This window comes from Labrus mixtus, chromosome 11 (genome assembly GCF_963584025.1).
Source record: "Labrus mixtus chromosome 11, fLabMix1.1, whole genome shotgun sequence".
In the NCBI taxonomy this organism is placed as follows: domain Eukaryota; kingdom Metazoa; phylum Chordata; class Actinopteri; order Labriformes; family Labridae; genus Labrus; species Labrus mixtus.
In genome coordinates, this window is record NC_083622.1 from 6,195,870 (window position 1) to 6,212,044 (window position 16,175).

Consider the following 16,175-nt stretch of genomic DNA (forward strand, 5'->3'; position numbering starts at 1 on the left):
AGCAAGTTCAAGAACAATTTTCTGTTTAAAAGGAAAAACATATTATATACCTTGTTGGCCTCCGTAGCCACAGTGGCCCTGATGCTATTGGCAGATAATAAGGTGATCTTTTCATTAGCCAGGCCTAGGAAGGACACACGTGGGTGATGAATGGAAGGATTCTTGTGGGACAAATGAAAAGAAAGTTAGAGATATTAGCTCTTCAAGGAGTCAAACTTTGCTTTCAAGCCAGTTAAATTACTAACATACAGCTGCATATTTTATTTCAATTTAAAAATACATATATAGCACTTTTGGGGAAAAAGCTACCTGTGCATTCCTGTAAGGCTCAGGTTCGCTCCACTTCCATTGATAAAGTTCTCCTTTGGAGCTGACAGCCACCAGCTCTGAGAACATGGCACCGATACTCACAAACTTCACACCATCCTGTAAAAACAAATGAGGGATCTCAGATCATTTCTGATATGGTAAAGAAGAAAGTAAATGACTATAAATTGTAACTAGTGGACTGCCATGTCATTTCAGAGACAATGATATATGATCAAAGAGAGTAGTATTCAACAACTTTCCACTTGCAATGTCAAAGTAAAGCTGTGTTGTTTTCATTAAGTCTTTATAAACTCACAAATACATTTCTTTATTCATCAAAAAGCGTGAGACATTAATTCTAAAGTTCAGTTTTGATTACTCCTACCTTGTCAGGCCACCACTGAAGTTCCTCTCCCAGGGAAACGGGGCTCTGGACAGGGATGCTCTTTTTGTCCAAGCTGGGCTCACCCTCACGGCTGGTGGAGCCTCGCTCTGTGTCAAATGAGGCCCCATCTAGCCATCGGCGTTCCCGTAACCTCAATACAGACTCCCTCTCACGCAACAGCTCTGAATCTCGCTCTAAGGGAAGAAGGAGAACTGGTATGCAATAAGGTCACACCAGTGGGATAGAAGTAAGCCACTCTCTGGGAAAGACCCGTCAACATGGTTTTAAGAATAGAGAGATAGAATATTTAAAATCACTGTAATGCAAATAAAAATTGCAGTACAGGAAATTGAGTGGTTGAGGAGTTAAATTGCGCCGGGGGGGTAAGGTGAGTTTTAGTTTGCGCGCAAATATGTTAAAATGTGATGTGGAGGAAGAAGTAAATAGAAAGAAACAAAAACATGCATATGGGCTACACGTGGGCTATGTAGGTTTTTCTTAATTAAACTGCCTCAGAGGTTCCCTGTCCAGACAGGTCGTCCTAGCGGGCCTTTCTCAGAGAGCTTACAGTATGTACTACAGCCATGCAGCATACAACATCAAACATGTAAAGTCTGTTTAGCCTAACCCCCATATTTAAAAAATCTGGCAAAAACAGACTGGAGAAAAGAAACTGCATCAGCGAACAAGCTGAACTCACAAAACATTTGTTTAAAAGCCTAAATCAACACTAAGATTACATTTAGTAAACAGGGTAAAATCGACCTTTTTTACATTACAGATGTCATTCAAAAGAAATGTTTTATTATAATAAAAAGATAAAAATGCTTTTCTTGGAAGATAACACCTGTTTTACTTATAGCTATTAAGGCTCCATGCCAGCATTAAAAGCCATCACCAGTGTTGCAACCACAGCCCCTCTATCACCCTGCTTTCCCTTTTCTTGTCTGAGGAGGGAAGATGAGTTACCTCTGGAGGATCCTAGGCGAGATAGTGAGGAGCGTCTAAAGGAAGGGTAGCCAAAGTAGCTGATGTCCTCGGAGAACATGGCGTCAGCATCAATGATCACACTAGGATGAGCCGAGTGAATGTCTGCATCCAGCAGAGACATCAGGTCTTCTGAATAGAACACAGGCACAAAAGTTTGAAAAGTTAGAGAAAATGAGAAGCCATTAGAATGTTCTTCACTATATGTAAGCTACTACTATATCTGCCCCCATTTTCTTTCTATGTTTTTATTTGTCAAACCTCCAGGGAGGTAAGACTCGCTGGCCGTGTCGTCTCCATCGTCTCCGTCTTCATCATCTCGGCTCAGCAGGTTGTTGACTGCAAGGTTGACATCCAGGTTGGTCCTCTGGAGTTCCCTTATGATAACACTCCTGGACTTCCCCTGGAGAACTACCTGGGCCTGTGGGACAAGTCCAAAAACATATTTTATTCCAGCATTCTAGTGAGTGCTTTTTAAGTGCCAAGTAATAAGAACTGAAAACAGTACAATTTGTTTCAGCACAAAAACAGTTGAAAAGCACAACACCAAAGACAATGGAATCAGATATTATGAGAAATCTGAGAAATCTGTACCTGAGTTATAAGTTCTTCAGGGATGACAGAAGCTGGTATCACTGGCTGAGGCTGACTACCTAGAAGGCCTGAGCCACGATCCCTTCCTGTACGGATCACCCTGGTCTGTCGACGGGAATCACGAGCTGCTGTTGAAGACCTTCCCGATGTGCCTCCACCTCCTCCTCCTCCACCTCCTCCTCCGCTGCCGCCTCCTCCTCCTCCTCCTCCTCCACCTCCGCCGCCGCCTCCTCCTCCACTGCTGCCACCTCCTGTCCCGCCTCCACCTGTTCCTCCACCACTTCCTACTCCACTAGCTCCGTTTACTCCCGAGCTCCAGCGACTCCTGTTACATACAGTGAAAGGCCACGGTCAGAGACAACTGCCAAAAACAACATCGGAATAACCAAGGGATTATACTTTATGGCATCTTGGATAAGTCTTTCTGCATCAGCAGCAGCGTTTTTAGGGAACAAATTTAACATGGCAATATTTCCTTATTTTATCAGATGCTCTTAGAGTTTAGGTTTTTATAAGAAATGCCCAACATACTTGTTTAGGAGATCAGTAACACCTGTAGGTTTCAGTTTAGCATCAAGCTGTAAAGGGCACTTTAAGAGGGTCACTCCTCATATTACATTCTGAACACCTTCAATAACAGTTGCAACAAGATCATTTGAAGGGAAAATCAATTATCCAGAGCTCACCAAAGCTGTAAAATGTCATGTGAAAGAGGGATATATTATATAAGAGTATTCTTGTTTTTGCTCATTTTCTTTTTCATTCAAGATTTTAATGTTTGTATTGTTTGGTCAATGCATGAAATAAATAAATATAAATAAAATAATGATTAAAAAATAAAATGACTATATATTGCAAATGTATTAAAGTAGAAGAAAATAACCTTTGTTTTGATGTATATGTAGTAGACACTTTCATATCCATTAGGATCTTAAGGCACCTTTATATTAATTCTTTAGAATGATGAAATCCCCTCATAATTCACCCCTGCCTTGCTGCTAGTTTAGGGCTAAACAGCTAACTCTTCAGGCACCATTTGTCTGTATTAACCCTGCCAGAACTTACCCAAGGGTGTTGCCTGCCAGTCTGCCAAGTGTGTCAGAGCCAGACAGGAACCAGGGCGGATCACTAGTCCTGCCTGGCCTGGAGCTCCTTCCTGTCCCTGAACCACTGCTCAACTTTGAACTGAAAACAAAAGATGGGAGATCAGTTACAAATCTACAGAAGTCCCACACAGGGATAAAAATTTCAATGTATTACCAGGGTAAACAGAAACTTAATTTTTAGTAACAGGAGGGGGTATTTTGGAGACTAGCATGGCAACACCCTTTGGAATCAGAATTGGTTGCAACTTATTCCTCCTTCAAGACTTTCCCACTTAAAAGTTCTTGGGGTTTGAGGGCTGCGACTGCTTTCTTCTATTTCAAGATAACATGCTAGAAGTCTGAGTTTAACACAAAGTAGTTTCTCAACTTGGGCTATCTCCCCAACCGAGATGTTCGAAATAGATCGTTTGATTTAATGTGGATTCATTTTGTACAATTCCACTAATGTTACTTACAACAGACACAAAATAACACTGAATTTAGATTACCGACAAAATAACAGAAGTACATTTTAGTCATTTTAAGCATACAGCAGGAAACAAAAAAAGATTCAAATTATTCAGGATTTATACAGAGAAACCGTAAATGCACACCAAAAGTCAACAAGCTTACCCAAATCTTATAACCTTTATGAACCACGGACATATTAAAGATACACAGATAATATTATTGAGAGAAAGTATTATGGCTTTTTGAAACCACAGACAATATCAGGCAATGCAGGTAAGTTGTCAAACCTGGCAAAGACAAACTGCCATTCTCTTACAGTGGGCTTTTCAGAATCACACAATGATGCCGACTCTAAAAAAGTCATCAGCTTTCAAGTAATAAGCACGCAAGAACACATGTTGCAAAACATTCAGGAACATGTTGCTCATTTTTCTTTAAGGCTTGATTCACATTCATTCGATTAGACCACAGTACGTCAGACTGAAGGACTGCACATCTGACACTGTGGTCAGCAGCATCGGAGCACCACAGGGGACTGTCCTCTCCCCTGTCTTGTTCACCCTGTATACCTCTGACTTCCAGTATAACTCTGAGCTCTGCCACATGCAGAAATACTCGGATGACACTGAGATAGTTGGTTGTGTCAGGGATGGACAGGAGGAGGAGTACAGGAGCCTGGTAGGGGACTTTGTGACGTGGTGCAGTTCAAACCATCTGCAGCTGAACACCTCCAAGACCAAGGAGATGGTGGTGGACTTCCCAAGGAACAAGCCACATCCCCAGCCTGATTCCATCAGGGGGGGTCGACGTGGAGGTGGTCAAGCCCCAAGGGGACCTGGGGCTGCAGTTGGACGACAGGCTGGACTGGTCATCAAACATGGACACTATCTGCAGGAAGGGACAGAGCCGTCTGTACTTCCTGAGAAGGCCGGGGTCCTTCAACATCTGTAAAAAGCTGCTGCAGATGTTTTACCAGTCCGTGGTGGCCAGTGTCCTCTTCTATGCTGTTGTGTGCTGGGGAGGAAGCAGCAAGAAGAGGGACGCAGCACGGCTGGACAGACTGGTGAGGAAGGCTGGCTCTGTGGTGGGCGCAGAGCTGGACTCTCTAGTGACGGCGGCAGAGAGAAGGACCCTGAACAGAATGCTCTCCATCATGGACAACACCCAGCACCCTCTGCACAGCACCTTCACCAGGCAGAGGAGCGTGTTCAGTGGCAGACTGCTGTCACAATCCTGGTCCACAGACAGACTCAAGAACTCCTTTGTCCCCCTGGCCATACGTCTGTACAGCACCTCACGGTTATGGACGGGGGAAAGCACACAGTGACTCTTGGACTAAATCTTCCTTTTTCCATTTCCCATCTGCACAGCTGTCCCAAGAGTCAGCCTCTAGTTGGACACTTTAATGATAACCTCAATTATTTACATTTAAATCGCACCTTTAATGTTTTCACTGACTGTTATTTAATGTCTGTTTTTTTGATAATTTTATTCTTTTTAAACATTGCTTAAAAAAAATTGATTCATCTAGGGGTATTCTTAAATCTTTTTTTCGGGTTAATATATATGTATGGGAGGGGGGCGTCGTTTTTGTGGTTAATTTGTAACAAATGTTTCATGTCATGTACGTCTTTGTAACCTGCTACTGGATGCTTTGAGTTTCCCTCAGGATCAATAAAGTATCTATCTATCTATTACGAGCAACAAAAAAAAGGCTTTGAAAACTGTTGGAAGTAGTTCTGCTGGAATATATTGACAAATAGTCGAGTGGCAACAGTTTACTTGCTCCATACATGTCCCAATACAAATAAACATGGAATAAAATAAATAATATAAACTATCAAGGATAAGTTTGTCACAATTATATGATCATAGCAAACAAGAAGCAGAGGAGCTCAGTGTTTTCCTAAAAAATCATTTGTTAGGAAATTCATTGTTAGGAAAACAATGCTGCGTGGCTGAAACACAACCCTTTGCCCCCGTGGTCACAACCCGACCCACCGTGCTTTCGTCATCCCCGCTGTCAGAGTCGAGGTTGAACTTGCTGTTAATCTCTTGGCTACAGATAAGCATTACTCCCTGTCATCAAACAATGATAACTTTCACCACCAAGTGTTCTTGTACACGCTAGACAGTGGGGCATAGTCCCAGAGAAATGCCTGCTCCCTTTCTCCCTCCCACATCTGTCAGCGCCCATCTCAATAGACTGGAGTGAGGGTTCAGTGAGAGCAGTCCAGGAAGCATGGAGCCAATTCCAGCACAGAGCTTCCCTGGAATCAAATGGAGCGCACACTGCTTGTTGTAATAAGATTCAAGGCTGAATTTGCAGTATTTCACTATTTGCAGTGGTTTTCCGATATTGTTAGCTTTGACTTGTTTCGTTTCTGTATTTGCAGCGCGTTTGATGTGAATGCAGTTGATTCAGCTTTCTACATGTTTCTTTCATTCGCTGCATGTTTCAGATGTTTTTTTGGAAGTTTAAATTTGCTTTTGAATTTACAGTTTTTTTTTGAATATGCTATGTTTTTCATAATGTAAGTTGTTTCAGCTGCTGCCCAGCCTTTGCGCCTAACGGCCACAGTAATTATCAATTTAAAAGACAGATTTTTTTCTGTCGTAAGACACACATGAAGTAGTTATAAATCATATAAGACATATGTGCTATGTTGATAATTTAATTATATTAGGCTGAAGGCAACATTTATGCTCGTCAGTCAATCAATCTTTATTTGTAAAGCGTCAACTCATAACAAGTGTTATCTCGAGACACTTTGCAAAAAGCACGTAAAAGACCTTACTTAATTACAAAGACCCAGCTTAATCCATCATGAGCACTTCTTGTGTTACCTACCTCTTGTTTTCTCCCTCCCTCTCTGCCTCCCTTGGTATACAATTGATTTTTGGGCCTGTAAGTTAATTAAGCACCTGTTTTTTAAAGAATACAAGCCCAGTCAACAAAACCTGTGAAGCAATTGAAACCACATCTGTGTATGTATTGCAATTGCCATTAATTTAGGAGACGCCTTTGTCCGCTCTTTCCTGTATGTAACGAATCTGGATATTTATAAAAGCAAGATTTTTTTTATAGTATATATTATAAAATCTGTTATACAAGATTTACTTTTGATATCTATTTTTTTTCCATTTAAAAAGTTGGCTGTGTAAAATATACCAGTGTAACCAATATACCAGTATAAAATGCTGAGACATGTGGTATCATTACCACGAATGCAACCGCCACAAACACACATTGCATTACCTGACGCCACTGAAAATTTGCCCCCATTCATTGTGTATGGCAAGCTGTGCTCTGATACATAGCAATGCAGAGCAGGCTTGCAGCACCACTTTTTAACATATTTTCCTCCTACATTAGGTAATAATCATGCATTTAAAGAAAAGGGTAGTTTATTGTTCAGTAAATAAACCTTGTGTAGTGCTCTTTTGATTGAAATACGCCTCAGTTTAAGTCAACCTGTGACCAATGGAGGTGGGCAGCATGACTCGAGGGCGTGTTCAACTTTCACCCTAGATTGAGAGCTCAACCATACTCACCATACTTAAGGTAGGAGGTGTGCAAACTCCACAAAGTGAAATGCACAGCTGCACAGAAACTGCATGTTGTGGACTTTGCTGTAACATTACAAAGTACTATAGCGAGCCAAAAGGACACACTTGCCAAGTTCATATATCAACAATCACAATTTGTCAATGTAAGCATGTTCAGTGTTTTCTGGAGAGGACATTTCCACAATAAATTGATTATACCATCTCAGTGCCAAAAACTACGATACTTTCCAAGACAGAACGCAGTATGAAGAAGTGTCTCACCCATCACTGCTGTCCGGTTTGCTGAGCTCCAGGCGATCAGGCTGGACAGCAAAACTGATTCTACACACGCGTCCATCCTATAAGAGAAAAATGTATTGTTTTCACAGTCACACATTTGACAAGTGTAAACCTCCAAAGAAGGGGAAAAAAATCAAGCAGCTATGTGTGCTATTGTTGAAATAAGGAATTGAATATTACAACCATTTCTTAAGTTACTCATCATATAGTCAATCACTTAACATTTTGCCTTTTCATCTTAGCCTTTACGGTTCTCTTTTTTTCCATTTATTTTTGCGTACTCATATTCACTTCTCAAAGAGGTTTGGTTTACTGGGAAGATGTAATAGGTTTTGTTTAAACCACATCCATTCCTTTGCCAATAGTTTCAATGGTAAGTTATTTCACTGGTGGGTCTGCGGTGTATCCATGAGTATGAATGAGATTAGTTAATGCTGATGGACACTTGGTAAAGACTAGAAAAGCGCTATACAACCTCAAGTTCATTTACAATTTACCAGTTTAACATAGTGTACCCGGATCATGTTTTTTCATTGGATATGTTCTCAGATAAAGAATAAACTAATCTGGGGAGACTTTCATAACAGCTAATAATTTAAGAGAAGACACAGGGTATTAGTTGTTGAAAAGAGAAGAAGAAATCATCAACGTATCAAGCCTATAGCCTCAAACTTCAACATATTTTAAGTATGCCAACCGACAAGCACATCTAGTGTAGAAGTTTAATCTCTCTTTAAGAACACCTTTTTACACTGCACAACACAATCTTAACCAAATTACTTAACAACCTAGATTTAGTTTGTATGTGTGATTTTTCTAAACACAAGTGAGACTCCCCATTTGCTTTTACTATCTTTGCAGTGAACAGCAAGTTAATAATCTGACACAGAGACACTGCAGCACTCAGAGGTCCGCTGCTCTGCTGCAATATGCAAATGACAGCCACATTAACTTAATCTGTATGTTTCAAGGAAACATTTGTAATTTAAAACTATAATTTTAAACTTGAAACACTTAAACTCCCCGGACATTAGAAGTAACTGACTCCTGCATATGTCCTATAATGTTTATACTTTGTTTTTACCATTTAATTATCATTAATGTGTAATAGTCTACAATATACTCTGTGACGCTTCTCATGGTACTTCATAATTTTTCTATCACAGTAAAACGCTGGTATGTTAAAATAATGTCATTTTACGGAGACCAAACACATCAGGGTGCTAAATATTAACTTAATGATATATCAAGACATGTTGCTCTACCACGGGGCGAGAGAGAGAGCGCGAGACAGAGAGAGAGCAAGAGAGAGCTGCATGTTGGCAGCTCGGAGCAGGGACATAAAAACGGTCATTTAGTTCTGCAGCCTGATGTAAAGCTGCAGGTAACATCAATCAGGTAAATCACTGAAGTCAATGAACATCACCTCTGTGTGTAAGTGACAAACAAGAGTGACAGCTGTCTCGTATGAACCATCCTCCGCAGGCTGCAGAGGTTGATCCTCCATATAGGAGTAGAAAATAATTATCTGATTACTTTCAGAATCATGAGCTGGTCGTTAAAACACGGAAAATGTAACGCTATACATAAAGATAATTTACTGACTTGTTGATTCATCATCAGGCACATATATGCCTACGTAGCATATGAGAAAACATAACAATAGCTATCTTTCATCATCTGTACCGCTGTGTCTGACATACTAATGTACTGTCTGTGGAGCAGTTCAACATACTTTTTTTTTTTTTAAACTTAGGGTATATTTTAATATTAGGTTTGTATTTATATCAAATGTGTCTTTTCCCCTCTAAATTAATTTAGTTTTTGAAACAAACAACTTTAATCTGATCATCTTATCCATGGACACACACAGACACGAACACCAGGAGTACGCAGTGTGTTTTGAAAAGTTCCACTCGATATTCCGGTATTTAGAGGAGTTTATTAGCAGAAAGCAGCTGGACATCAGCATGATTAAAAAGAAGCCGTGAGAAGCTTCAGTTTCGAAAGGAGCAAGGCAACTCAATCAGTGCATTTACAAGAGGGACGTACGGACAGTTGCTCTCTCTCTCTCTCTCCCTCCCTCTCTCTGAAGCTGGGTCTCTCTGTCCGCCCAGGTATTGTCTATGTGTGGGAAACACTGAACTAAACTGAGTATTAAGCGTATTTGATCTGCAGCTATCAGCAGCTATTTGATAGCAGCATACTACCTTATTAACTCAATTCAATGTACTGAAACAAATGTGTATATGAAACAAAAACACTCTTTTTAATCGTATTATTTTGTAGGAAATCAAAGGAAAACCGCAGCCATCATCATGGATGAGGGCGAAATGCACAGAAACAGGATGTGACCTCTGCAGTTGACTGCCTCACCTCTCCCTCAAAATCCTCTTACCTCAAGGAGAAATCCGGCATGGTTTGGACCCACAACACACTGTTTCAAGGTTGCCTGCTCCAAAACACCAAGGTGTGGATGACTTCATTGAAAAAAAGAAAAGTAAGAAGACAAATGAGACACAATAATCATAAAAGATCCTATTTACACCTCCAATAGTTATATGTTCACAAAAACTTACCTATTATAGCTGTATTTGTTGAGTTTCTCTGAGACTTCACGGAGCCTGACAAGAAAGCAAAGGAATTATTCATGAAAGTAAGACAATAATGAATCTAACAAATTGAGGTTGATATGGGCAATTAAATTCAGTGCCAAACCCAATAGATAAACCTAGGTATTATTCATAAAAACTGATAACACTTTAAGAATATTTTATATTTCCCCTTATTTACTGTCATAATTTTACTAAACACAGACGATCTGAATGATCTTAAACAGCTTCCATCCTTGTCTAGTCTTTGATCCTCGTTTAAAGGGAAAAATAATCCCAGTATATAAACACATCACTACTACATTTTTTGTTGGGCCAAATGTCAAAAAAATATGTGGCAACAGGTCTTTCTAATGGCATAGTGGACAGTTACAAACACACGGTGCATCCAAAAAGTAGTTATTCACCAGATTATGTTTTGGTCACCTAGCAACAAATTAAAAAATATTGCAATGCCAATTTTTTTCCAACATTGTTCACCCCTTACATGACGTGCCCATCAGCAGAGTGCGAAAGAGCATTGACACATAGACTGTTGACAGTTAAGATAAGATAAGATAATCCTTTATTTATCCCACAACGGGGAAATTTACATTGTTACAGCAGCAAAGAGCAAAGATTGCAAACAATGGACAGTTGTTGTCCATGTGTCTATCTTAGGGTTTTTTACAAACTCCTGAAAACTTCTGATATTTGCCAGAGTATGTGTGAACACAAACTGCTGAATTTTTCATTTCAGACTTCACCCAGAGTTTCTCCTGCCAGACCCCTAGTATCAGGGTGAGATGATGTGAGAACAGAGCAGGATATTCTGCAGAGAATTCACCTTGAGCTAGTAGGAGGGGGGAGGGATGTTTATATACTGGGACTGCTGCCCGGTGCATAGAGCGTATTCATGCGACCGCTAAGATCTCTGTGCACGTAATTAAATCCTAAATGGACTTGAGATTGTAAAGTGCTTTTCTAGTCTTCCGACTACTCAAAGCGCTTTTACCAAGGATGTCACACCTACACATTCACACACTGATGGCAGGGGTTGCAATGTAACCTCTGCCATCTGTGGGCAGTTCTGTCTCTCTGACAACTCTCCATTAGTGCATGTCCATAGCATCCTGTTTGTGCATGTTGCATGGTTAACAGAGTGTAAAAAAAACAGAAATTTCCCCTTGCAGGGATCAATAAAGTTAATCTTAATCTTGTAAAGTGTCCATCAGAAGTAACTATTCCCATTCATACACATGCAGACACCGCTGACAAAGCAGCGCGAGCCATTCAGGGTTAAGTGTCTTGCCCAAGGACACATCGGCATGTGTCAGATTATGGTTTGTTCTAGATGCAGCCCCAGTATATGAATTTGGCTGAGCCGCATATCTAAAGAAGCTAGCATTATTATTAAGGGATGAAAAGAACAAATTAAAAACCATAACTGATCTTAACATTAAAGATCCAAGAGCATCCGTCTGCGGAGCTCTGGATCGGTACAACTGAAAATGGCCAAACAGGAAAAGGCCTGATTGTCACGTTACAAACCAAAGGCTTTGCTGCTTGTTCCTATGTGATTGTTCTGCATACAGCACTCAGCATCTTCAATCTCGTGAGACTTTAACATTCATCTTTTACCTTTTTATGAGAATAACATTAGGGGTAGGTGGCTAACTAATTAGCGTTTTATATTTTGATTCAAATGGGTTATCTTTTAAGGCCAGTTGTATAATTCAACTCATTATTTTTGGGAAATTTAACATCCACAAACAAAATGGACTTCCTCAAAACACTGCGTCCATCATTTTCTCAAAACTCAAACTCAAAAAGTACTGCATCCTTATTGAATATCTTCAAAACCACAAAGCAGCAAAGATTAAAGCAGAAATTAATTTAGCTTCAACAAAAAAGAACTCATGAATCATGGACATCAGACTCCCTGGATTGTTCAAAGCTTACGCTATATTTCTACACTTTTTATATAGAATGATTATAACTGTCTTGTAACTGTTTGTCATACATCTTTGGTGTAAATAAAGAATTAAAAAAATTCAACATTGGTCGAATCTGGTTATTCACTGTAAGCAACCTAGCGCTATCAGAATGCATTTATCATATCCATATGAATGTAAGCTTAACTGTGATTTAAACCCAAATATGGGATCAGAAGAAAATGTATTTCTTGTAGAATGCAAAAGGTTGTAGAGATACAAAGAGTTTTAGAATTTAAAAAAAACCTGTTTTGATGAGCATGTAAATAAGTGATAGTGGAAGGAGTACCATGTTCTAAAAGACAACCTAAAAGTAATATTACAAAACTGAAACTGCAGTGCAGAAAAAGAAAATACAACTTGCATATAATAACTTGTATTACACTATTTTCCCATACAATAATTGTTGCTGCAACAATTGATGTTGCTCATTGTTGTTACTGCTTTCTTTCTCAATCCTTCTACTTTCTTCATCTCCCTCTATCCCACTTTCCAAACACAACAGTTTTGGCAGATGGCTGTTCAACATGAGTCTGGTATTGCTCAAGTTATCTGCCTGTTAAAAATAAGTTTTTCCTTGCCCCTGTAACTTTGCTTAATGTTGCTTAGTGTTGTGCTCAAGATGGATTAATGTTGGGTCTTTGTCAAGAATATAACAAAGAGTACGGTATTTACCTGCTCTTTTGTAAAGTGTCTTGAGTTAGCATTTGTTGTGAATTTGCGCTTTACAAATAAAGGTTGATTGATGATATCAGTGACATGATCTGCATCTGAGAAGAAAGTATTTTGCTGCAGGTAATCAAACCAGATGAAAGGATAACTCACATGTCAAGGACATGCCATATATCACTTTGTTAAGTAAATAAATGAATGCACTGTAACATACAACCAGGGTACGAAATTAACTTTTTGACAAACATATTTTTTACCAGCCATATAACAAATTGTGTTTTTGTGTCACATACACATCAGTTACAGTACATTTAATTGCGAAGGCATTATGTTCTGTTTAATCAATAACAGATTTATGTCACAGATTCGATCATTTCATCAGATCAGGAAATTGAGAAATTGTAAAAAATATATTTGCTGGCCATTATTATTTTTTAAATGTATTATTTGTAGGCAGTAGTGACAGCAGAGAGAGGAGCAGGGAAACATACATCAAACACGCTTACTCATAGCATAGTTTTTATGACTTCTTGATAAATCCTGTGGCGGATAGCCCTCTGAAAAGTACTTGCCAAACGGAAAATCTACCCGCACTTAGCACTTGGCGGGTGTTAATTTCGGATCCTGATCACATCGATTAGAGGTTCTGAATGTCGGTTTCGATTAATTGCCCAGCCTTATCCTCAATTATAAACACATTTTTATAGATCTAACAATAATACTAGCAGTTGGATAAACCTGAAGTTCCAGCTTTGCTTTTAAATACATAATTAGGGTTTGTGTCGGGCCGGGCTCTGTGCTTTTTTTCCTGGCTGCTCTAAAGTTTATGCTTTTTGCTAAAGCACTGACCAAAGTCTATGTGACTAAACTCCCTCATCACTCCTGAGCTGTCAATCAGGCCATGCACACGGACACACACGAAACTCAGGGACGTGGTCCGTTAAGCAGCAGGTTCAGCAACAGGGAAGCTGTCCGTATTAGCAAAGTATCCGAAGGGCGGAGGCCAGGTTGGAACCAGGCAGGGAGTCGGAAATACAGACGCTGTTCAGACACGCTATGGAGCGGACGCAACAACACCGCCAGAGTCACAGAACGACAGCTCAGAGTACAGGTACACTCAGGGCACGGTCACACTGGCAATCTGTACTGTGCCGTACTCAAGCACGATGGGCCCCCCCGCTGCCCCATAAGGCCCGTGGTCACACTGCACCAGGACTAACCGTGCCTAAGCACAATTATCTCTTGTGCACAAAGTTGTAATACAACACATGCATGCTTTATGTTATTATGACGCGTGCTCAGTTTACAAACAGGCGGACTCGAGAAAAATACAATTTTAAAAAGGGACGCGCAGTCGAGTCCGCGTCTGCACATCGGAGAACAACAGCTACTTTGTGGCTTACATTGACTCAATTTAGTCAGATACAGCTATGAAACTCTGGATTTCTCCATAATGAACACTGTCAGCGTTGTGTACCCGCATGCTTGTGCTCATGCATGAAGTGTATCGTGCCGAAGCACACCTCTCCGAAGTGGGACAAAGCCAACAAAGTGTACCATGCCTGAGCGCGGTAAGGAGCGGTCACACTGGCCAAACTAACTGGACTTCAGGGTTGAGGTGTGCTTAGGCACGATACGGATTGCCAGTGTGACCGCGCCCTCACACTGATAAATCACCGCTTAGAAAACCAAACCACCTTGGAGCGAGCAGACAGTTTGTTAAAACTGTTTGTTTTTTGATCATTCAACAACAGGAATAGAATTTAATAAACAAAAACACATAATTAGTCTATTTGCTGATTATGTTATGATCTACCTAAGGGGCCCTGTGAACTTTTTTATGCAACTTGTGCAAATTCTAGAAAAATTCTGTTTGTATTCTGGGTACAACATTAATTCACTTTAAACTCAAGTTCTCATGTTTAACTGCTCACCAATCCAGAAACTTAAACAACTCAGGCTGGGAAGCAAGATCACTAAAATACCTTGGTATAAATATAACCAAAAACTTAATGAGATCCCAGAAAATATGTGGTTTGGTATGTGGAAAACAACTCAAACCACAACACAAACACAGACATGAAGAGAATTGATTTGGAAAAATCAAATTCGGTACTTCATTACATGCAAGATTTTAAGTAAACAAATGAATATCAACAGCAATGCTGGAGGAGACTACGCAACAACATGGAACCAAACCACACACACATCTTCTGGTATTGCACTAAGATAAAAAACCTTTCTGGGATGATACATTCAGCTCTCTGCAAAGTGCTGGGTTATCAAATCCCTTGATCATGTCTCATTTTATACCTGTGACATGTGGAAGGATCTGTGCATGAAGGAGACCAATACTTGATAAGATTCTCCTCGCAGCAGGAAAAAAAACAATCACTAAAAACTGTTTTTGAAGTCATATGTTTAATGTCTGTAAAGACATTTTTTGTCAGAATTTTGTACAATGTTAAAAGTGAAAGAAATTAAAAAAGAAATTAGAAGAATGTGTTTCAATCCAAGTTTATAACCATAGATGTTTTTAAATCATATAATAGCCTACATGCTTGTGTGTTTTGCTCATTAAGATCTCATTTGAACCAACATATTTATAAATGTAGGGTTTTAGTCAGGCTTGGGTCCATGAATACAGTTTTTGAGACGGGCCCGTCAGGTTCGGACATAATGTGCACAGCTTTGGTCTGGTTCAGGCTGGACTTTTTGGGGCCGACCCTTGCTCTACTGCATACAGTACACAGTGCCTGGTGCTGAAACAAAGCAATGGCACAGCAGCAACAGTTATCACCCCGACAAGTGCACTTTTGAAAAACCTGAACATGATTTGGCTACAGCATACATGACAACATGCTTAGTACCTAGTTAATATGAAAACGGGCTCAACTGGCCCAGAACTCAATGAGGTCTGTTCGCTTTCAATGTCCATACAGTGTATCCTCTTTCACTCTCTGGTCACGTTATGTATTCTGTAGCCAAATCATACTGAACACGTTTTTAAAAAATTAACTTTATTTGCGAGAGAGAGAGCAACCCACATCAACGCAGATGCAAGGACACTGAAGACACGAGTGAGGTCGGAAGTGTATTGGAGCATTTTGGGTACATCAAGAATGACCACTGAGTTATTCAAGATGGCAGAGTCCCACTGTTCCCAAAACCTACTGGGAGAAGTCTCTGCATTGAATAATATGTTAATACATAACAGTGATATTACGGTTAGGGCTGA

At 39.9% G+C, this 16,175-nt stretch overlaps 1 protein-coding gene across 1 annotated transcript in view; it reads right to left on the minus strand.

Annotated features, from left to right (window-relative positions):
* Positions 1–16,175, minus strand: part of ubr5 (ubiquitin protein ligase E3 component n-recognin 5) — a 47,437-nt gene that overhangs the window by 27,697 nt on the left and 3,565 nt on the right. The window contains exons 2-11 of the mRNA XM_061049735.1: positions 10,260–10,304; positions 10,079–10,160; positions 7,663–7,739; positions 3,341–3,460; positions 2,276–2,600; positions 1,943–2,102; positions 1,664–1,813; positions 695–906; positions 310–426; positions 51–161 (exon numbers count right to left, since the gene is read on the minus strand). Coding sequence (XP_060905718.1) covers positions 51–161; positions 310–426; positions 695–906; positions 1,664–1,813; positions 1,943–2,102; positions 2,276–2,600; positions 3,341–3,460; positions 7,663–7,739; positions 10,079–10,160; positions 10,260–10,304 — 1,399 coding nt within the window. The remainder of the gene's footprint in view (positions 1–50; positions 162–309; positions 427–694; positions 907–1,663; positions 1,814–1,942; positions 2,103–2,275; positions 2,601–3,340; positions 3,461–7,662; positions 7,740–10,078; positions 10,161–10,259; positions 10,305–16,175) is intronic.